Below are 23,881 nucleotides of genomic sequence, written 5' to 3' on the forward strand. Positions count from 1 at the left end.
TCCCCTTCTTCCACAACTTTTTTACTTTTCTGTCAATCTTGCCAAATGAAGGCTTGAAGTGATGGCTTATCTTTTGTGCTGGAGTTTTTAGTTATACCATTTTTGCGTAGATGTGATGTTTTGATCTCTTGTTATTAAATTTAAATACATTGTTGCAACACCCAAAAAAAACTGTAATCTAGGCTTTTAGAATTTTTTTCTTGCCATGACGTTTACCAAATAGATTAACTGATTTTATATTTTAATAGATTGTTAATCCCTCCAGTGGGAAGAAATGCCCAGACGCAGGTGGATCTCTCATCTATCCGCTCCTGTTAGTGCACATGTTTGCTGATCGGATCAGCAGATATGTGCAGGTATAACAGCAGGCTTGCCACATGAGCCTACGGTAACTGGGGGGAGGCAACCTAGTACGCATATATTATGTCCTAGGTCATAAAGGTGTTAAAAAAAAATTTTTTTTTGCTTATGTCGTGACTTTCTAATAGCCGTAAAACTTTAAATTTTCAGAGTATGGGGCTGTTTGAGGGCTTGTTTTTTCTGCCCCAATCCAATGTTTTATTTATATCCCTTTGGGGTATATACAATGTTTTGATCACATGTTATTACATTTTTTATTTCTGATGTTGCAGCCAAAAGTTTTGGAATTTTTTTCTTCTTGTTATGCCGTTTACTGATAGGATTAATCCTATTTTATTTTTTTTTGTTGACTTTTTACAAATGCAACAAAACCAAATGTGTATTAATTTTTGTTATTTCTTAATTTCTAACTTAGTAAAATGTGAACTTTTGTGTTTTTTTCAAATTTTGTGAAGCTCTTTATTCCACTTTGCACTGTATTTAATACTTCCCTTAGGGGACTTGAAGCTGCGATCATAAGATCACATGTGCTATACACAGCAGTGCTACAGGAGACTGCGGTGTATAGCTAAAATCACTGGTAGGATATCACAGGAGTACTATGGTGACAGACACAGATTCTTTAGAAGATCCCTGGCTGTCATGATAATCATGTCCCAGGTACGCCAATGAAACATCTCAATACTGTCCCCCTGCCGGCGCATATTAAATGCCAGTGTTAGAGATTGACAGCAGCATTTAACAAGTTAACAGATGTAGGCGAAGCGCTGCTCCACCGGCATCGGTTAAAGGCGGATTCAGCTTACATCTGCGAGCAGAGATGCAGGCTCTAAATCCGCATGAATGGCAGGGAAACGATTTATGATGGACATAAAGGTGCATCTCAATAAATTAGAATATCATCAAAAAGTACATTTATTTCAGTAATTCAATACAAAAAGGGAACACATTCTATAGAGTCATTCATTACACACAAAGTGATCTAATTCAAGTGTTTATTTCTATTAATGTTGATGATTATGGCTTACAGACAATGGAAACCCAAAACTCAATATCTCAGAAAATTTGAATAATTAACACAAAACACCTGCAAAGGCTTCCTAAGTGTTTAAAATGGTCCCTTAGTCTGGTTCAGTAGGCTACACAATCATGGGGAAAACACAAAAAACCTGAGCTGAAACAATGTTCAGTAAACATGCAACATTAAGCATGTGAATTGCAGCCTTAAGACTAGAAAAAAACCAAAGAGAAAATTGCATGAAAAATACCCTGACTATAAATAAATAAATTGCAAGTGCTTAATAACAGGGTACTTAGTGTATACATTTTTGCAAAAAGGTAAAAAGCTGTCTCACCTCGTCAAGGTGTACCCATCTGAGACAGTCCCTAACCTACTGAAGTTAAAAACATCAATACCTGACTTGTGTCATGTCAAACTCCAATATGAATGGTGGCAAGTGGTCAGCTGTGTCCCAGATTAAATACACAGTGAAGTGAGACGCAATTAGTTGTTCAGTCTCAGTACTAGGAGGGCTGCGCCCCCAACTTGCAAAAAAGCAAGATAACATACAAAAAACACAAAAAACCTGAGCTGAAACAATGTTCAGTAAACATGCAACATTAAGCATGTGAATTGCAGCCTTAAGACTAGAAAAAAACCAAAGAGAAAATTGCATGAAAAATACCCTGACTATAAATAAATAAATTGCAAGTGCTTAATAACAGGGTACTTAGTAGTACTTACTTAGTCAGGGTATTTTTCATGCAATTTTCTCTTTGGTTTTTTTACAATCATGGGGAAGACTGCTGACTTGACAGATGTCCAGAAGGCAGTCAGTGACACACTCCACAAGGAGGGTAAGCCACAAAAGGCAATTGCTAAAGAAGCTGGCTGTTCACAGAGTGCTGTATCCAAGCCTATTAATGGAAGGTTGAGTGGAAGGAAAAAGTGTGGTAGAAAAAGGTGCACAAGCAACTGGGATAACCACAGCCTTGATAGGATTGTTAAGAAAAGGCCATACACAAATTTGGGGGAGATTCACAAGAAGTGGACTGCTGCCGTAGTCTGTGCTTCAAGACCCAGCACACAGAGACGTATCCAGGACATGGGCTACAAGTGTTGCATTCCTTGTGTCAAGCCACTCATGACCAAAAGACAATGCCAGAAGCGTCTTACCTGGGCCAAGGAGAAAAAGAACTGGACTGTTGCTCAGTGGTCAAAGGTGTTGTTTTCAGATGATAGTAAATGTTGCATTTCATTTGGAAATCAAGGAGGAGAGGCCACAATCCAAGCTGCTAGTATCCTAGTGTGAAGTGTCCACAATCAGTGATAGTTTGGTGAGCCATGTCATCTACTGGTGTAAGTCCACTGTGTTTTATCAAGACCAAAATCAGCGCAGCAGTCTACCAGGAAATTTTACAGCACTTCATGTTTGCCTCTGCCGACAAGCTTTTTAGAGATGGAAATACGTAATTACTTACCGGTAATGTGTTTTTTCTGAACCCATGACGGCACCACGAGAGAGAGGGGATCCACCCTTCAAGGACAGGAAACCTCCAGAATAAAAAGGGGCGGCACCTCTCCCCGCATCAGTTGATTACCGAGCATGACAGGACCTCCGAAACAAGCAACATCGTTAAAAAACATATCCCGCCACCATAACCGCCCAGTGAAGAGGAGTGAAAAGGGAAGCAAACTAGCAACCCCCAAGTGCAGGGAGGGAATGTAAGGGTGCCGTCATGGGTTCAGAAAAAACACATTACCGGTAAGTAATTACGTATTTTTCCAGCACCCATGACGGCACCACGAGAGAATTACAGAGAGGAAGACCTAGGGAGGGACAACAGTTTGCAGAACCCGCCTCCCAAAGGTGATGTCGGTGAACGACAAATCAAGACGATAGTGATTAAAAAAGGTGGACGGAGAAGACCAGGTTGCCGCCTTACATATCTGCTCGATGGAGACCTCCGATCTCTCCGCCCAGGAAGATGCCATCGCTCGCGTGGAGTGTGCCTTCAAACCAGGAGGTACGTCTTCCCCCCCGGCTGCGTAGGCAACCGAGATGGCATCCCTGATCCACCTCGCCAAAGTGGATTTAGAAGCCTTAAGCCCCTTCCTACAGCCCTGGAAGACTACAAACAGAGACTTATCCTTCCTCCCGTCCGAGGTGACCAACAGATACCTTTGAAGACAACGCCTAACATCCAGGCAGTGCCATCCCATCTCCTCCGGAGTAGAAGGGTTGGCATAAAAAGAGGGGAGCACTATTTCCTGTGATCGATGGAAGTGGGAATGCACCTTCGGCAAATAGGCAGGGTCAGTACGTAAAACTACTCGGTCCTCAAAAAACTGGGTATACGGAGGAGAAATGGATAAGGCCTGAAGGTCACTAACCCTACGGGCAGAAGTGAGGGCTACCAGGAGAATCGTCTTAAGGGACAGATGCTTGAGAGAGATAGAATCTAAGGGCTCAAATGGGGGCCGTGTTAAAGCTGAAAGGACCAAGTTAAGGTCCCAGGACGGAAGAGGCATGGTTCCCCGAGGCTTAGACCTAGCACAGGACCTAACGAACCTAGATATCCAGGGATTACCAGCCAGGGCATGGTTATACAAGGCGCTCAGTGCGGAGATCTGCACCTTAAGGGTACTAACGGATAGACCCAGTTCCCAACCCTTCTGGAGAAATTCCAGGACAACAGGGACGGAGGGTGGCTTAGTAGGATCCGCACCCGAAGAGGTCAGGAATTTCGCCCAAATACGCCCATAAATGCGAGTAGTGACAGGCTTTCTGCACTGCATCACGGTGGAGATCAGACCTTGAGAAAACCCCTTAGTGCCTAACAACGACCTCTCAAGAGCCACGCCGTCAGGTGTAACCTGGTGCGCTGTGGGTGGAAGGCTGGCCCCTGGGATAGGAGATCCGGTAGGTCTGGGAGAACCCATGGATCGGTGACTGACAGACGCGTCAGCCAATAAAACCAAGGTCTCTTCGGCCAAAAGGGTGCTATGAGAATCACGACTGCTTGATCCTCCCGTATCTTCCTGAGTACTGCAGGGAGGAGGATGAGTGGAGGGAAGGCATATGCGAGGCGGAAGTCCCACTTGAGCATCAGTGCGTCCACCGAGTGAGGACGATCCCTTGGATCCAGGGAACAGAATCGGGGAACCTTCCTGTTGGCCCGAGTTGCAAAGAGGTCTATCTCGGGAACCCCCCACATCCCCGTTATCCTGTTGAAAACGGACTGATTTAGAGACCATTCGCCCTGGTGAAACTGCGTGCGACTGAGAAAGTCCGCCAAATCGTTCTCCTTCCCTCGGATGTGTACTGCCGACAGGGAACCCAGATGAGCCTCCGCCCGAGACATGATCCTGCTTGCGACGGACATGAGGTGTCTGGAGCGAGTACCCCCCTGGTGGTTGAGATAAGCTACCGTCGCTTGGTTGTCCGACAGAACTTTTACATGTTGACCCCTCAACCATGGCATGAAATGACCTAACGCCTTTTCCACCGCCAGCAATTCCCTTGTATTCGAGGAATTTTGAGCTTCTTCTCCAGACCATCGTCCCTGAATGAAATGAGCGTCCAGATGTGCCCCCCAACCGAAGAGACTGGCGTCGGTGGTTACCACCACGGGCTCTGGCGCCCTCCAAGGCACCCCTCTGCCCAAGTGGACCGGATCTAGCCACCAATAGAGGGACTGCAATGTGCGATGTTTGAGAACGATGAGTCTGTCCAGATGGCCCCCGTGAGCCGTCTGATGCTGTAAGATATTCCACTGCAGGACCCTGGTGTGTGCCTGAGCCCATCTGACGGCCGGGATGGTCGCAGTCAGGGAGCCCAGGAGGGACATTGCCCCCCGGAGAGTCAGACGCCGGTGCCTCAGAGTCCGGTCTATCTGGGTCCGAAGGGCTTCCACTTTGGAAGGAGGCAACCGACAGAGTTGAGTGTCGGAGTCCCAAGTGAGTCCCAGAAACAGCTGAACCTTTAATGGAATTAATCTGGACTTTTCCTCGTTGATCAACCAGCCCAGCTCCCGCAGGGAAACTTGCACCTGCCGGAGAAGGGCCGCGCAATGAAGAGCCGAGGCGCCCACGATCAAGAAGTCGTCCAGATAAGGAATCAGAAGGACCTCTCTCTGACGCAGATATGCCGACATTTCTGCTATTATCTTCGTAAAAATCCTCGGGGCGATGGCCAGACCGAAGGGGAGGACTTTGTATTGGAAATGGCAGACCCGACCATCCATGTGGAGGGCTATCCTGAGGAAGCATTGGAAGAGAGAGTGGATTGGGACATGATAATATGCATCGCGTAAGTCTATGACAGCAATGTGACAGTGGGGATACAGATATTTCACTATGGACCGCACGGACTCCATCTTGAAGCTGTCTATTTGAAGGAACCGGTTGAGGGCTTTCAGGTTGATGATTGTGCGATAGGAACCGTCAGGCTTCCCTACCAGAAAGAGGGTGGAATAGAACCCTTCTCCCTGTTCCCTTGAGGGAACTTCCACTAGAACCCTCTTGGAGAGGAGGTGACGGACCTCTGCTTCCAATGCCAGCTGTTCCGCCGGGGAACGACGCAGAGGGGTAACCACAAACCGGTGAGGAGGAGGCCGAAGGAAGGGGAGCCGGAGGCCGGAGCGTATAAGGGCCAGTATCCATGCACTGGAGGAAATCCTTTCCAAGGCCGGAAGGAACTGAGAGAGCCTCCCTCCGACCTGGGAAAGCGAGTCACTTGGACGACTTATTCTGATCTTTTGAGGGGCCCTTGAACATGAACCCCTTTCCCTGAGTCTTTCTATCAGACCAGGTATTCCGATCCCGCGGTCGGGTGGGGCGGCGAACAGGCTTCCTCCGAAAGGACCGCCGTGAAGAAGGAAATGATGGAAAGGGAAAGCCGCCCTTCTTGTCGCTAGCTTTTTCCAGGATGTCATCCAGCACCGGCCCGAACAGAAATTCACCTTGACAAGGGATATTGCAGAGTTTAGACTTAGTCTGCAGATCCCCTGGCCAGCATTTCAGCCAGAGAGCCCTTCTAGCCGCATTGGAGAGGGATGCTGACTTTGCAGCCAACTTAGTGGAGTCCGCCGAGGCATCCGCAAGGAAGGCCGCCGCCCCCCGCAATTTGGAGAGGGAGGACGCAATCTCCTCCTTAGGTGCTCGGGATCTAAACTGGTCTTCCAGTTCGTCAATCCATATAGTCAGGGATCTAGCCGTACAGGTAGCCGCAATGGCGGGTCTTAGTCCTCCGGCAGCAGCTTCCCAGGTATTCTTTAGGCAGTGATCAGCTTTCTTATCTAATGGGTCTTTCAGGGAGCCCATGTCCTCAAATGGCAAGGCAAACTTTTTGGATGCCTTAGCGACAGCCACATCCAATTTTGGCGCCTTATCCCATGTGGAGCAGGAGGCCTCCTCAAACGGGTATTTTCTCTTAAAGGCGCCAGGAATGGAATGCTTCTTATTAGGTCTCTTCCATTCCCGGGCAATTAAGGCTTGTATTTTATCCACCACCGGGAAGGAGCGTCGTTTCTTCTGTTCCATGCCCCCAAACATCCTATCCTGGATAGACTTTTCAGGTTTCTCATCCGTGAGGCCCATGGTGGTCCTCACCGCCATAACTAACTTCTTCATATTATCGAGTGGGAAGCACTGGCGACCCCCTGAGTCACTATCAGAGGAGGAGCGGGAAGTAGAGCCAGAGGAATCACATTCCCCATCAGACCTATCAGAGTCCTCGTGGACCGGCGAAGGAGCCCGAGAACCCCCAGCACTTTGTGCTCCAGACAGTGATCGGAGGGAGTCCCTGACCTCTTCCCGTATGAGGGACCTGAGGTCGGAGGCAAATCCTGGCTGTTCCTCTGACAAAGTTTGCTGAATGCAGCCTTTGCACAATCTCTTAGTCCAAGAACCAGCAAGTTCTTTACAGCACAAGGCACATTCCTTATGTCTGGATTTAGATAAACACTTCTTAGGTTTACTGCGCTCCTATAAAAAAAACAGACAATATGACCGCCATTAAAAGCAGAACATCTGAGGTGCACTCACCCACCGATGCCCAGAGGCTATACCGGTTCAGCAGGGCCCTCATCTGACTTCCGTCCTCTAGAAGGCCGTCTTCTGTCAGGAGAGTCAGGTTCCTTTCGTTTGGAGGACCGGTCATCCGTCCCCCCACGCTTGCCCCCTGAGCCAGCGACACTGTCCTCCTTTCCCCCCTTCTGCTGACGCTTCAGGGAGGCTGTATCATGATCAGAGGGAGGTTTTGGAGAGGAGGGAGGCGAAGGAGACGCTGCTGACTGTTTGTCCGTCATGGCCACAGAGCACAGGCACCATAGAGAGGATTGCCGCTCTAATTTTCAAAGACATGCTGGCGACTCCGCCCCCACTTCCGGCGGACGTCCCATCCGGCTCCACAGGCCGCACATTGGAACAAACGCGCGCCTGCGCACAGCCTGGACATCTCCTATCCACTCACAATATGGTGCTCCTCGGAAGCGCCACATCCTCAGCTGCCACGAGGACGCCCCGCAGGGATCGCAGCAGCCGCCCCCCCATCTCGGCCGGCACGCGCCCGGACACTATGTCCTCCAGAGGCGGTATAGTCATGGTTACATCTCTCCACTGACAGCTCCTCAGCAAACAGGACGCCGGTAAGGAGAGGAGGGGGGAAGGAAGGGAAGGAGCCCATGCGCAGACATAACCCCCGTGGGTATGCTGCGACGGGAGAGCCCTGCGGACAGGTCCCCTGGAGGATCCACTTACCTGCCCCGCAGGCTCCTGGCGCTCCAATCGGGCGCGCTGCACGCACTCCGGACCCCCATGGGTCTGATGCGGCAGCTCCACAGCACCGCGGCCGACCGCAGCAGGACCCGTGCCGCTGCCAGAGCCGGTCGACCGGGCACCGGACTTGAATCTTCGGCCCCTCAGGACCTTCTGGAATCGATTAGATCTCTGGAGGCTCCCTGTTCAAGGACAGGAAACCAACTGATGCGGGGAGAGGTGCCGCCCCTTTTTATTCTGGAGGTTTCCTGTCCTTGAAGGGCGGATCCCCTCTCTCTCGTGGTGCCGTCATGGGTGCTGGAAAAACTTCATTTTCCAGCAGGACTTGGCACCTGTCCACAATGCCAAAGGTACCAATACCTGGTTTAATAACCACAGTATCACTGTACTAGATTTGCCAGCAAATTCTCCTGTCCTAAACCCCATAGAGAATCTATGAGAGACACCAGACCCAACAATGCAGACAATCAGAAGGCTGCTATCAAAGCAACCTGGGCTTCCATAACACCTCAGCAGTGCCACAGGCTGATCTCCTCCATGCCACACCGCATTGATGCAGTAATTCATGCAGAAGGAGCCCTGACCAAGTATTGCGAGCATTTACTGTACAGACTTTTCAGTAGGCACCAACATTTCTGAGTTTAAAATCATTATATATATCATTCTAATTTTGTGAGATAATGACTTTTGGGTTTTCATTGGCTGTAAGCCATAATCATCCACATTAACAGAAAAAAACACTTGAAATGTGTGTAATGACTCTATATAATAAATAGAAATAGATCTCTCTGTGTGTAATGACTATATAATATATAGAAATACATCCCTCTGTGTGTAATGACTCTGTATAATATATGCGTTTCCCTTTTTGTATTGAATTACTGAAATAAATTAACTTTTTGATGATATTGTAATTTATTGAGAAGCACCTGTAATACGTCAGATGTTTTTAATATACAATTTATACTATTGCCATGGATTGCCTTCATGATTTCAATGTTAATAAAACACTTTTTACTCTTTATGACAGTCTTTATTGATACTACTTTGTTTTTTGTTGCTTTTTTATTTCTGCGCATTTCGTGGCTTGTGATTGTATTATTTAAAATAAATAAATCAATAAATAAAGATAAAACAAAATGATTTCCAGTGCAGTCAGGAAGATAATCCTGCAGGTCAATAATTCCAGGCTCATCATCACGCTGCCTCATAGTGAAGTGTGAGTCATGACACCACAGAACGTTTCCACTGCTCCAGAGTACAGCGGCTGTGTGCTTTACACAACTCCATCCAATGCTGACACTGTGATTTAGGCCCCCTTCACATGTCCGTGAAACACGTGCGTGTTTGGTCCGTTTCCGTATGTACTGGAGACACGGACATACGTACTCCAATGTTATTCAATGTTTGGAGTTACACGTGCGTTTTTCCATTAGGTCCGTGTGCGTGGTACGTATGTGTATCCTTATAGCATGGATGCATGTCCGTTTACTGCACGGAACACGCACACACACAGCCAATGAAAGTCTATGGGTCCGTGAGCACACGTACGTGACACGGATGCATCTCCGTATGGTTCGTGTACGTTGTGTGCTTTTTTGAAGAGATATCGGTCATTCTTTTTTTTTCTGTGTATGTCAGTCAATCTCCCTCAGTCCGTCGGTCGGTCTCTCTCTGTCTGTCGGTCTCTCTCTCTTGTCTGTCCCTCTCTGTCTGTCGGTCAGTCTCTCCCCCTCTCTCATACTCACCGTTCCCCGATCACCAGCGTGGCGCTGCACAGCTGTTAAAAAAAAACTCCTGCGGCTTTTACTATTTTGAAAAAGCCGGTCGCTCATTAATCAATCTCGTATTCCCTGCTTTCCCCGCCCACCGGCGCCTATGGTTGGTTGCAGTGAGACACGCCCCCACGCTGAGTGACAGCTGTCTCACTGCAACCAATCACAGCCGCTGGTGGGCGTGTTTATATCGACCTGTAAAAATAAATAAATAATTAATAAAAAAACGACATGCGGTTCCCCCCAATTTTGATACCAGCCAGGGTAAAGCCAAACGGCTGAAGGCTGGTATTCTCAGGATGGGGAGCTCCACGTTATGGGGAGCCCCCCAGCCTAACAATATCAGCCAACAGCCGCCCGGAATTGCCGCATCCATTAGATGCAACAGTCCCGGGACTGTACCCGGCTCATCCCGATTTGCCCTCGTGCGTTGGCAATCGGGGTAATAAGGAGTTAATGGCAATAGCCCATAGATGCCACTAAGTCCAAGATTAATCATGAAAGGCGTCTCCCCGAGATACCTTCCATGATTAACCTGTAAGTTAAAGAAAATAAGCACACACAACGAAAAATCCTTTATTTGAAATAATACACAAAAAAACACCCTCGTTCACCACTTTATTAAGCCCCGAAAATTCCTCCAGCTCCATCGTAATCCACGGAGGTCCTGCGACGCTCTCAGCTCTGCTACATGAAGGTGACAGGAGCTGCAGTAGAACACCGCTGCTCCTGTCAGCTCCACGCAGCAACTGAGGTGAGCCGCGCGATTATGTCACTCAGGTTACCTGCGGCCACCGCTGGATCCTCCAACTGTGACAGCAAGTCGCCCGAGTGACAGCGAGGAAGTTAAAGGTGAGTTCTGGTCTCGGTTGAAGGATCCAGCTAGCCGCGGGTAGCCTGAGTGACAGCAGCGTTAATCACGCTGCTCACTTCAGTCACTCTGGGGATTAGCGGTCACTGGGTGACCGCTAATCAGGACGCGACACACAGACAGAGCCGCGGGATGACAATGAAGTCGGGTAAAGTTCATCCGGGTTCATTCTCATCGCGCGTCGCTGTCTGCTGTCAGCCGGCATGTAGCAACGTCATTGTGCATCACACACGGACATTCCACACAAGCAACACACGGACATGTCACTTACGTATCTCACGGACACACGGACATTCCACATGCACACATGGCTAGCATACGCCATTCACACGGATGCCACACGTACCATAAAAACGGACATAAAAACGGAACACGGACACGAAAAACCGAAAGTAACACACGTGCGTGTTTTTCACGGACATGTGAAGGGGGCCTTACATGCAGCTGTCCAACCATGGAAACCCATAGCAGGAAGCTACCGGCTCATGGTTTTTGTGCTGATGTTAATTCCATATTTTACCACAAAAATGTTGCTTTAGGCTGTGTGCGCACGTGAGCGCTCTGCACCGCACACAAAAGGTCCGCTTCAGAGCGCAGCTGAAAAGCTCCGGTCTGAAGCGCCTGGTGCCTGCAGAATTCGTGCGCTCTGCATGCTGCCTCTCCCTATAGACAGCATGCAAAGCGCACGAAAGAAGTGACATGTCACTTCTTAGAACGCACGCTTCGGGCAGCAGCCGAATCGCTGCGTTCTAATACGCCACGTGCGCACGTCTCATGCACAATCTTCACAGATTGTGCAGGGGACGCAGGACGCATGCAGTTACGCTGCGGTGCAGATCGCAGCGTAACTGCATGCAATACGCACACGTGCGCACATAGCCTTATTCCCAATCTTTTCATTTCCACAAGAGTAACAGGAGAAAGTGAACCATACAATTTGTTGTGCAATTTCTCTAATGGCGCCATTCACGGAATAAGGCGTACACCGAAACGTACATGTATGTAGGGATTGTGCTGGCGCTATTACCTACATAAGGTATACGCTGCCATATGATTTCCCCTTTATATGTTATCTTTATATTTGTTGTACTGCTTCCTGACAGTGAAGGCAGTCTAATACTACTGGTATTTACCAACTTCCTTTTTTTGGTTGTTTTATCTTTTACACGATCACTGCCAGGGGTTCGTAATAGATGAACATCTTGGCACTTACTGTAGGACTAATGCTGCAGCTACATGCATGTAGGTGTTCTGGCGCCACCTGCTGACCACTATTTGTATTATTTATATTTTAACTATTTGTTTCAATAAAGATATACATTTTAAATGACTCTCTTGCTGTGGTACAGAATTTCTTTGCTCTTTGGTTTCGTTTTCTGTATAAAGCCACCTTCCATGAGTTTAAGTACATATTTACATTTTCCTTATTTGAAATGTACTATTTTGTTTGTTCATGTAATTATATGGCATTGGGCTGTGAATGTAAAAAAAATACAAATTTTTTTCTACTAAAATGTTTTGGCCCCAAAGTAAAATTTTCAAAAAGGGTAATAGGAGAAAATGGACAATACAAATTGTTCCAGAATATCTCCTGCGTTCACCAATACCCCTTATGTGGTTGAAAGCTATTTTTGAGGCACAGTGTAAAATTGAGGAGGGAAGGAGTGCCATATTGGAGTGCAGATTTAGTTGGAATGGTTTGCGGGTGCCATATGAAATTGATAGAGCCTCTGACATGCTGAAAACAAACGCCCCTCACAATGACCCCAGTTTACAAACTGCACCCCTCAATAAATTCATCTAGGGGTGCAGTGAACATATTGACACTACAGGCATGTCACAAAAGTTTATACTATTGGGTGGGAAAAAAAATAAACTAAATTACATTTTTACAACTAAAATGTTGTTTTAACCCCAGATTTCCACAAAGAGGATAGGTAAAAAAGTCTCCATAATGTGTTGCACAATTTCTCTGAACATGGTAATACCCCACATGTGACTGTACAGGACTGGTTGGTAAATGGATAGAGCTGCGCTGCAACCGGAAATAAATTGGTGCTCAGAAAAATGATTAATAATAGATAGAGTAAACATTTCTGGCACACATGGGTTTTGTGAAGAAATAATGTTTTTATTTTAAAGTGATTTTTGCAGAGTCACACCGCCAGTTTTGCAAACGTTTCGGCTCTTACATTCAGATACAACATCCAAGGTTTTTTACCTGTGAGTCATCCTATGTGATCTACTTCATTAAATGCCCTTGTGGTCTTGGATATGTTAGTGAAACTTCCCAACATATCCGCGACCGCATCAGTAAGCATAAATCCACTAGAAGGTGTAAACAAATATTGTTTCCTATTCCGGCACACTTTATTTCCAGCGGACACACGATTGCTCAGCTCAAATTCCAAGTTCTTGAACATGTTCCCATAGTACGTAGAGGAGGCAATAGGATCCAGAGGCTCCGAGCACACGGGTCGTACTGGATTCACACGTTGCAGACCATTGAACCGCATGGTCTCCACAGGGAATATGAGATCTAGTCAAAGGGGTTGTAATCCATTTAGAGGCCTATTATTATCCTTAGGTCTTTGTTAAAAATGTACAGTCCAGTTCTTGCATATTGTTTTATCCTAATCATTATGCAAGCTTTATCTATATTCATTCTATATATTGTGCAAATCATTAAATGTGGTTCTAATTATAGATCTCCATTTTAGATTTGACCACCTCTCTGGAGTACAATACCCTTTTTCAGCTCTCACTGAGTCCACACTACCATCCTTTGGAAGCACAAATCCAGCACAATGATATTTACTCATTTTTCCGGTATTTACGCCGGTTGTACGCAATTTGCGTATGTTTTGGCGTAACTCCACGCAAATACACTTCAGCGCGCTCCTTTCACCAGCGCGCATGCACTGTTTACAACCCGGAAATTCAGCCCAGCCGGGTCTCATGCGGCACCGCCCCCTCTTCTTTTTATACAGCACACATGGCGCCATTTACTACCTGGCCGTCGTGCAGCCTGCACACTGGAGTCTCTCCCAGGCACCTTGCTGCTTTTACAAGGTAACTTACCATCCACCACTGCTAGGCTAAGTTCACACACTGCGTTTTTTTGACGCTGCGTTTTTGTGCGGTTTTGGCCGCTAAAAACGCACAAAAACGCACCCGCGTCGAAAAAACGTGTCAAAAAACGCATGCGTTTTTCCCGCGATTTGGTGCGTTTTGGGCTGCATTTTGCTGCGTTTTTGATCTCTGAGTTTTTCCAATGCAATTGACATGTCCATTTTTTTTTTCAAGCTCAAAAACGCAGCTTAAAAAAAAAAAAGGTGTGTGCGGACAGCAAAAATGAAAACTCATAGACTTTGCTGGGGAAGCAAAGTCATGCAGTTTTGAGGCCAAAAACGCACCCGAAAAACGCGCAAAAACGCACTGTGCGCACATAGCCCTATATTTGATTCCCTACAGCACAGTATGTAATAGTTATGCTACCCCTTCTTTATATAGATCTCTATGTATTTAACAGTATTCTTCTCTCTAGGCGCCAGCACCTCATATTCACTAGCGTCGGCACAGACTCACTGCAGTCCTGGTATGTTGCCTCTTCAGTGTTATTCTATGAACATGTCCATTCTATCTCATTTTGCACCCTTTCTATTACAGGCACTAATTCTGCCATTCCCCTGCCTCATTTTACAAGGCATTTATTTCTGCTCTAGCAAGTATCTGTGTCTACCTCAGGGTATGCTTTGACATACTATGCTATGATGACTCTGGGATTTTCTGATTAAGCAATGTATCTTCACATTGGATGCCACGTCCTGTACTCTTTTGTATAACACTGTCATCCATGATATTCCCTATCTCTGATATGTGCCTCATCACATTTATGTCCCATTTCTAATGTCTTAATCTGCATAAGTCATCCGTTGATAATTATATCACATTAATTCCTCAGCATGCTCTTAGTTAAAGCTAGAATTGTTTGATCATTTTACAAATCAACATGCATGCTTTTATTGTATATACTTTATTTTGTCTTTTGTTTATATTTTTTCTTTGAAGACTGATTCTGTCTCTCTTCAATCTATTAGATCCATTTTGACCCAGACGATGGCTCTGAATGTAAGAGCCGAAACGTTGGAAAAACTGGCGGTGTGAGTCTTTGCAGAAATCACTTTAAAATAAAAACATTATTTCTTCACAAAACCCATGTGTGCCAGAAATTTTTACTCTATGTACAGTACTGTTTGGCCACATGATAGGGCTTGGGAGGGAAGAAGCGCTTTGGAGCACAGATTTTCCTAGAATAGTTTGCGGATTCCATTTGCACAGCCCCTAAATGCCAAAACAGCAGACACCCCCCCAAGTGACTACATTTTGGAAATTACACCCCTCTGGGGATTCATCTGCGGGTGTAGTGACAAATTTGTCTCTGGAAAACACCTGTGGAGTCAAATGCAGTGAATGTTGCAGAATTAAAAATTGCAAATAAGCCCTTGTAGTGTCTAGTGTGTCCAGTACATTGTAGTGCCTGTACATTGTGCCCAGATCATGCTTCTAGAGACACGCACCCCGTAAATAAGTATGCTCTCCTCACTACAGAAATGCCAAACATGTGGATGATAACTCTGGTTTAGGCACATTGTGGGGCTCAGGAACGAAAGGGCTTTTGAATTTGGGAGCGCAGATTTGCTGGATTACTTTTTCGGTGAGAGCCATAGCGCTTCTCCAGAGCCTTTGTGCTACCAGTAATGTGGAAGCCCCCTATATTTCTGTTAACAGTTAATGGACCTGAGTTTTTGTGGGTTAAGATGGTGGCAATTTGGGTACAGAACATTTTGGATTGGGTCACATTTATCCTGTACTCTATGCTGAGCACTTACATCAGGGTTTCCATCTACATCTCCAAAATACGTGATTCAGAATAAACTCTGGACAGATCCATTCACTATAATGAGGCAGCAGAGATACTCTGGACTATCTTTGGCCTTTGTTCAACAGTGTCCTTTTCAAACGTGCAGAAAACTGATGTTAAAAGTTAGCACTTTTGTGCACGCCTTTTTATAAGATAGAATCAAGAAGAAACAGCAATTGAGGAATTTATTTATTTATGCTATTCACCAAAGTGATGACAGCTTTATGCTTCATGTAACTATGATTACAGCAATACCATGTTTATAACTTATTTATATGATTTGCAGCTTTTACACTACGAGAACAATTTTATAGAAAAAAAAATAGATTTTACATTGCTGTATTCTTAGAGCTAGAACTTTTTTCCTTTTTTCCTGAGGGAGCTGTATGGCGGCTTGTTTTTTGAGACAAGTTGACATTTTCAGCTATAATTATTTATATATGACTTTTTAACTTGTTTTATTCCACTTTTTGTCAGTTGTATGATGAAGACAATTTTTGCTAAGTTTTTTTCTTTTTTTTATGGTCATTGAAGGGGTTAATGTGACAGTTTTATGGATCGAACTGTTCCATACATGATGATACCAAATGTGTGTACATTGTTTAGTATATATTTTTTTTACATAAATTGGTATATTTTTTTCATGTGCTCTTCATATTCATATTTTAACACATTTTTTTAAAAACCTTTTTTACATAGTTCCTATATGGGATATTGTCATGCCAACCTCGGGTTGTCATGGAAACAATCAGACCGCTGTGAACATGTCTCAGGTTCCCAATCGGATGGGAGAGGGACCCCACTGCGATCACGATATTTAAGGCGTTAAACAGCCAGGGGTGGTGCAGACGTCCCTGGCTGTGACAGCTGGAGGTTGTGCTATAGCTTCCGCCTAGCTCCCGTTGGTGATTGCAGCACGTGCACAGCTTCTTCTTCCTTACGTGATCGATATGACGTACCTGTTAGTGATGGGCGAACTCGCAGATATCCAGCTCCGGAAGAAAAGTGAGCGCTCCGGAAACAGTTACAGAAGCGCCGGAGACTTGGTAAGTATAGCATGCTTGCTTTATTTTTACTTTTTTTTTATTTTCCAAGTTGCCGGATCATTCGCTTTGGGCCCAGGCTAGGCCCAGCACCCGGATACTTTTTGAAACTGTGTGAATCCGGACTTTTACACTCTGGGTTCGCCCATCACTAGTACCCGTAAGTTATAGGTCAGTAACCCCTTTCCAACCATAATGTATGTGTATGTCATAGGTCCTGAAGGAGTTAAAGGGAACCAGTGAACAGTTTTTTCCCAAAGAAACTGCGGCCACCACCAGAAAGCCCTTATATACAGAATTCTAGAATACTGTATGCAAGTGTCCAGGCCGCTCTGTATAACATAAAAAACACCTTTTATTATAGTCACCTGCAGGGCAGTCCGGTTAGATGGGCGTATTGTAGTGCACATGTTCTTTGATCTTTCCCAGCACCTGCACATTACAGTACTTTGCTCTGCCCTATGTGCAGGAGCGGAATGGAGGACACTGTGTGTATGACATAGGATGTGTCATCCACACGAAGCAAGGAAAGAGGACGGCGATTGCAAGCAGAGAGGAGGCACACATCAAGACCAGAGACGGCCATCAGACTGGACCGCCCTGCAGGTGAGTATAATAAAAGGTCTTTTTATGTTATACAGATCAGCTTGGGCACCTTTATTCAGTATTCTAGAATGCTGTATATCAGGATTTACTGGTGGTGGCCACAGTTTATATGGGTTCCCTTTAAAGACATACAATGAAGACAGGGAAAGGGACAGACAGGGAAAAGGACAGACACAGAGAGACAAACAGACAGACACGGAAAGAGACTGACAGACAGACATATACAGACAGACAAAGAGATAGAGAGAGACAGAGAGACTGATACAGAGACTGACATATAGACAGACATGTATAGAGACAGACAGGGAAAGAGAAAGAGACAGACTGGGAAAGAGGCAGAGACAGAAAGATATATAGAGAGGCAGAGAGACACACACTGGGAGAGAGAGAGAGAGAGACAATTACTATCCCAGGCAACGCAGGGTACTACAGCTAGTGTGTATGTATGCATGCATTATATATATATATATATATATAATACACACACACAGTAAAACTAGCCCAGCAGTATGATTCTCCTAGTCGGTACAGTTAGGCAGATATGAAATATAGTTTGGTCTTTTTAAGTGGTAATGAAAGAAAATACAGAAATTGTAAGAAAATAAAATAAAAAAAAATTGCCTTGTGTCACCATCTTCCGAGACCCATAATGCTTTCAATTTTTGCGATCTGGGGCTAAGTGACAGCTTATTTTTTCAGTCTGAGTTGACGTTTTTTGCTGATACCTTTTTGGGTTAGATGCAATGTTTTGATCACCTCTTATTGTATTTTATTGCGATGTTGCGGCTGCAAAAAAAAACATAATCTGGCGTTTCAATTTTTTGTCATTACGCTGTTTACAGATTAATTTTTTAAGATATTTTGATAAATTAGACTTTCACAAACGCAGCAATACCAAATGTGTAGTTTTTATTTTCAATGTTTTATTTTTAAATTGGAAAAAGGGGAGTGATTTGAATGCTTGCGTTTTGTGCTCAATCTTTGGCTGTTAATGGCACATGATGGCTGATTAAGTCAGATATCATCTGCCGCGAAAGATGTGGGCTCGGTGTGTGAGGCCTCCTCAAAGGCAGAGACGTGACCTTTGAAAAACATGTGTGTCAAAGGTCATAAAGAGGTTAAGGCAACAAAAAATGTGATTTGATTTACTCACTTGATGATAAACTTCCATGTGTTTGCATGCACGGCATGGTCCATTTTAGAAACAATGGCACAAATATCTAAAAATGTATGCACAACTGTAAAAAAAAAAAAAATTAAATAGGATATAAATTTTATATACACACACCACATTGTATATACAGTATGTTATTACTAACAGCAAAACTAAAATGACAATGGGGAAAAGTCCATGCAAATAAGAAAAGCAGCGCTGAGGCAGTGCTTTTCAGCTAAGGTCCGTGCCCCTACTCTTGTACAGTAGACACCCTTTGCATCTTCACCTTTTAAGGACGTCACTCTGGTTTTACAGCATCATCCTGGGACCTCATCTTCTGAAGCCGTAAGTCACGTCACAAGTGCTCAATACAACTCTATGAGAACCAGAATGAGGCTGTTATAGACTTCTATTTAGTTGTGACCTCCGGTGCTCTCAATGAAACACCGGAGCAGCTGGCAGATTACAAACTGGAGAAGACTGACGGGAGTGGGACGGATAGAAGATCAAGATGCCAGAGGGTTAGTGTAAGACAGGGGACAGTGGGACTTGGATTTAAAGCACTACTAGAGCGGCAAAATAAAAAAAAAATGCTGCAATGGTGTTTTAAGAGACTTTTCAGGTATTTCTTTGAGCAGACCTGCTACATAATAAAACTATTAAAACCTCTGTGTGCACATAAGCCTTACAACTAACGATCAACGGTGTGATGATCTTCAGGAGTATCTGCTCAGAACCTACCGGAGACCATGCCTGTGATTTCCCCGACTGATGCGGACGCAGTTATAGTAGTTTTATCCAGAAGTTCCATTAACTGTTTTTCAAGGGACACTGCCTCCTTGAAGAGGGCTTGAAGTAAATCTGAAACCAGATGGAGTCTTCCACAATATACGGAATCACTATCCTGGGAAAGAAGTAGCTGTGTTACCATCCAACATGCAACTGTACTGAGTAACAGGATTGTGATCAGGGTGATTTGCATTCTAACAGAGTAACAGTGAGGTGATATGACACGGTGATATGACGCAGATACAACCACAATCATAGAAAGCACCATGAATTCCACACAACACGAGTCTGATTATTGCAGAATGTCACAGCACAGAGGTAACATCCATCTTACCATTCTGAGAGATGTGGTCTACTCGTGTGGAACACACTGACATTATACAGCATATGAGATCCTGCAGGCTTTAGAAAGTAGGGTTACATTTAACCCCTTAGTGACGGAGACCCAGCCCCTTTTTTCAATCTGTCACTTTATGTGGTAATAACTCTGGAACGCGTCTACATATCCCAGCGTTTGAGATTTTCATGACACATTAAACTTTGTTACTTGTACATTTAGGTATGTTTTGTGGGTTTTGTTTACCAAAATATTTGCAAAATTTACAAAAAGAAGGGAATTTTGTTACTTACCGTAAATTCCTTTTCTTCTAGCTCCAATTGGGAGACCCAGACGATTGGGTGTATAGCTACTGCCTCCGGAGGCCACACAAAGTATTACACTAAAAAGTGTAAGGCCCCTCCCCTTCTGCATATACACCCCCCGTGGGATCACGGGCTCCTCAGTTTTAGTGCAAAAGCAAGAAGGAGGAAAGCCAATAACTGGTTAAACAAATTCAATCCGAAGGAACATCGGAGAACTGAAACCATTCAACATGAACAACATGTGTACCCGAAAAAAACAAAAATCCCGAAGGAAACAGGGCGGGTGCTGGGTCTCCCAATTGGAGCTAGAAGAAAAGGAATTTACGGTAAGTAACAAAATTCCCTTCTTTTTCGGCGCTCCATTGGGAGACCCAGACGATTGGGACGTCCAAAAGCAGTCCCTGGGTGGGTAAATTAATCAAGTTAGGGCCGTAAAACAGCCCTTCCCTACATGGAGGCAACCGCCGCCTGCAGGACTCTTCTACCTAGGCTGGCATCCGCCTAAGCGTAGGTATGCACCTGATAATGCTAGGGAAAGTGTGCAGACTCGACCAGGTAGCTGCCTGGCACACCTGCTGAGCCGTAGCCTGTGCCGTAATGCCCAGGACGCACCCACGGCTCTGGTAGAATGGGCCTTCAGCCCTGATGGAACCGGAAGCCCAGCAGAACGGTAGGCTTCAAGAATTGGTTCCTTGATCCATCGAGCCAGGGTGGATTTGGAAGCCTGCGACCCTTTACGCTGACCAGAGTCAAGTACAAAGAGTGCATCCGAGCGGCGCAGGGGCGCCGTGCGGGAAATGTAGATTCTGAGTGCTCTCACCAGATCCAACAAATGCAAATCCATTTCATATCGATGAACTGGATGAGGACAAAAGGAAGGTAAGGAGATATCCTGATTGAGAAGAAAGGGGGGATACCACCTTAGGGAGAAACTCCGGAATCAGGCGCAGCACTACCTTGTCTTGGTGAAACACCAGGAAGGGAGCTTTGGCTGACCGCGCTGCTAGTTCGGACACTCTCCGAAGAGATGTGACCGCTACCAGAAAGGCCACTTTCTGTGAAAGTCGAGAAAGTGAAACATCCCTCAGAGGCTCGAAGGACGGCTTCTGGAGAGCAATTAGTACCCTGTTCAGATCCCATGGGTCTAACGGCCTCTTGTACGGAGGGACAATGTGACAAACCCCCTGCAGGAACGTGCGTACCTGAGGAAGTCGTGCTAGGCGCTTCTGAAAGAATACAGACAGCGCTGGGACTTGTCCTTTAAGGGAGCCGAGCGACAAACCTTTTTCCAAACCAGAGCAGGAAGGAAAGAAAAGTAGGCAATGCAAATGGCCAGGGAGACACTCCCTGAGCAGAGCACTAAGATAAGAATATCTTCCACGTCCTGTGGTAGATCTTGGCAGACGTCGGCTTCCTAGCCCGTCTCATGGTGGCAATGACGTCTTGAGATAATCCTGAAGACGCTAGGATCCAGGACTCAATGGCCACACAGTCAGGTTCAGGGCCGTAAAATTCAGACAGAAAAAACGGCCCTTGGGACAGTAAGTCTGGCCGGTCTGGTAGTGCCCACGGTTGGCCGACCGTGAGATGCCACAGATCCGGGTACCACGACCTCCTCGGCCAGTCTGGGGCGACGAGGATGGCGCGGCGGCAATCGGAGCTGATCTTGCGTAGCACTCTGGGCAACAGTGCCAGAGGGGGAAACACATAGGGTAGCTGGAACTGCGACCCATCCTGAACTAAGGCGCCTGCCGCCAGAGCTCTTTGATCGTGAGACCGCGCCATGAAAATTGGGACCTTGTTGTTGTGCCGAGACGCCATTAGGTCGACGTCCGGCATCCCCCAGCGGCTACAGATTTCCTGAAACACGTCCGGGTGCAGAGACCATTCCCCTGCGTCCATACCCTGGCGACTGAAGAAGTCTGCTTCCCAGTTTTCTACGCCCGGGATGTGAACTGCGGATATGGTGGATGCTCTGTCTTCCACCCACATCAGAATCCGCCGGACTGCCTGGGAGGCTTGCCGACTGCGTGTTCCGCCTTGGTGGTTGATGTATGCCACCGCTGTGGAGTTGTCCGACTGAATTCGGATCTGTTTGCCTTCCAGCCACTGCTGGAAGGGTTGCAGGGCAAGATACACTGCCCAGATTTCCAGAACATTGATCTGAAGGGTGGACTCTTGCTGAGTCCACGTACCCTGAGCCCTGTGGTGGAGAAAGACTGCTCCCCACCCTGACAGACTCGCGTCTGTCGTGACCACCGCCCAGGATGGGGGTAGGAAGGACTTTCCTTTTGACAATGAGGTGGAAAGAAGCCACCACTGAAGAGAGTCCTTGACCGTCTGAGAAAGGGAGACGTTCCTGTCTAGGGACGTCGACTTCCCATCCCATTGGCGGAGAATGTCCCATTGCAGTGGACGCAGATGAAACTGCGCGAAAGGGACTGCCTCCATTGCTGCTACCATCTTCGCTAAGAAGTGCATGAGGCGTCTTAAGGGGTGTGACTGGCCTTGAAGGAGAGACTGCACCCCCGTCTGTAGTGAACGCTGTTTGTCCAGCGGAAGCTTCACTATCGCTGAGAGAGTATGAAACTCCATGCCAAGATATCTCAGCGATTGGGTCGGGGTCAGAATTAACTTTGAAAAGTTGATGATGCACCCGAAACTCTGGAGAGTCTCCAGCGCAACGTTCAGGCTGTGTTGGCATGCCTCTTGAGAGGGTGCCTTGACAAGTAGATCGTCCAAGTAAGGGATCACAGAGTGACCCTGAGAGTGCAGGACTGCTACCACTGCTGCCATGACCTTGGTGAAAACCCGTGGGGCTGTCGCCAGACCGAAGGGCAGGGCTACGAACTGAAGATGCTCGTCTTCTATAACGAATCGTAGCAAACACTGGTGCTCTGGAGCAATCGGCACGTGGAGATAAGCATCCTGATGTCTATTGATGCTAGGAAATCTCCTTGAGACATTGAGGCAATGACGGAGCGGAGGGATTCCATCCGGAACCGCCTGGTTTTCATGTGTTGAGCAGTTATAGGTCCAGAACGGAACGGAAAGAGCCGTCCTTTTTTGGCACCACAACCAGATTGGAGTAAAAACCGTGACCTTGTTCCTGCAGAGGAACAGGGATTACCACTCCTTCTGCCTGCAGAAGAGCATCGGCTCGGTCGGGAGGTGGGGAAGTTCTGAAGAATCGAGCCGGAGGACGAGAACAGAACTCTATCCTGTACACGTGAGACAAAATGTCTCTCACCCACCGGTTTTTGACCTGTGGCAGCTAAATGTCGCCAAAGCGGGAGAGTCTGCCACCGACCGCGGATGCGGAGAGAGAGGGCTGAAAGTCATGAGGAAAGCGCCTTGGTAGCGGTTCCTCCGGCTGCCTTCTTTGGGCGTGATTGAGCCCGCCAGGAATCTGAGCCCCTCTGAGCCTTTTGAGTCCTTATGGACGAGGAAAACTGGGACCTGCCCGAGCCTGGAAAGGATCGAAACCTCGACTGTCCTTTCCTCTGTTGGGTTTTGTTTGATCTGGGCTGGTGTAAGGAAGAATCCTTACCCTTGGACTGTTTAATGATTTCATCCAATCGCTCACCAAACAGTCTGACACCAGATAATGGCAAACTGGTTAAACACTTTTTGGAAGCAGAATCTGTCTTCCATTCCCTTAACCACAAGGCTCTGCGTAAAAACCACGGAGTTGGCGGACGCCACTGACGTACGGCTCGTAGAGTCCAGGACAGCATTAATAGCGTAAGTCGCAATGCAAACATATGCGAGGTTAAGGACGCCATCTGCGGCACAGATATACGTGTGACAGTGTCCACCTGCGCAAGACCAGCTGAAATAGCTTGGAGCGCCCATACGGCTGCGAATGCCGGAGCAAACGACACGCCGATAGCTTCATAGACAGATTGCAACCAGAGGTCCATCTGTCTGACAAT

At 46.4% G+C, this 23,881-nt stretch overlaps 1 protein-coding gene across 3 annotated transcripts in view; it reads right to left on the bottom strand.

The window, feature by feature from the left end:
• Window positions 1-23,881, bottom strand: part of FIRRM (FIGNL1 interacting regulator of recombination and mitosis) — a 229,243-nt gene that overhangs the window by 146,580 nt on the left and 58,782 nt on the right. For all 3 annotated transcript variants that reach the window (XM_075335974.1, XM_075335975.1, XM_075335976.1), the window contains 2 exons: window positions 19,257-19,419; window positions 18,513-18,597 (listed from right to left, as the gene is read on the bottom strand). In XM_075335974.1, the coding sequence (XP_075192089.1) occupies window positions 18,513-18,597; window positions 19,257-19,419 (248 nt within the window). The remainder of the gene's footprint in view (window positions 1-18,512; window positions 18,598-19,256; window positions 19,420-23,881) is intronic.

This window comes from Anomaloglossus baeobatrachus, chromosome 2 (assembly GCF_048569485.1).
Source record: "Anomaloglossus baeobatrachus isolate aAnoBae1 chromosome 2, aAnoBae1.hap1, whole genome shotgun sequence".
Classification (NCBI taxonomy): domain Eukaryota; kingdom Metazoa; phylum Chordata; class Amphibia; order Anura; family Aromobatidae; genus Anomaloglossus; species Anomaloglossus baeobatrachus.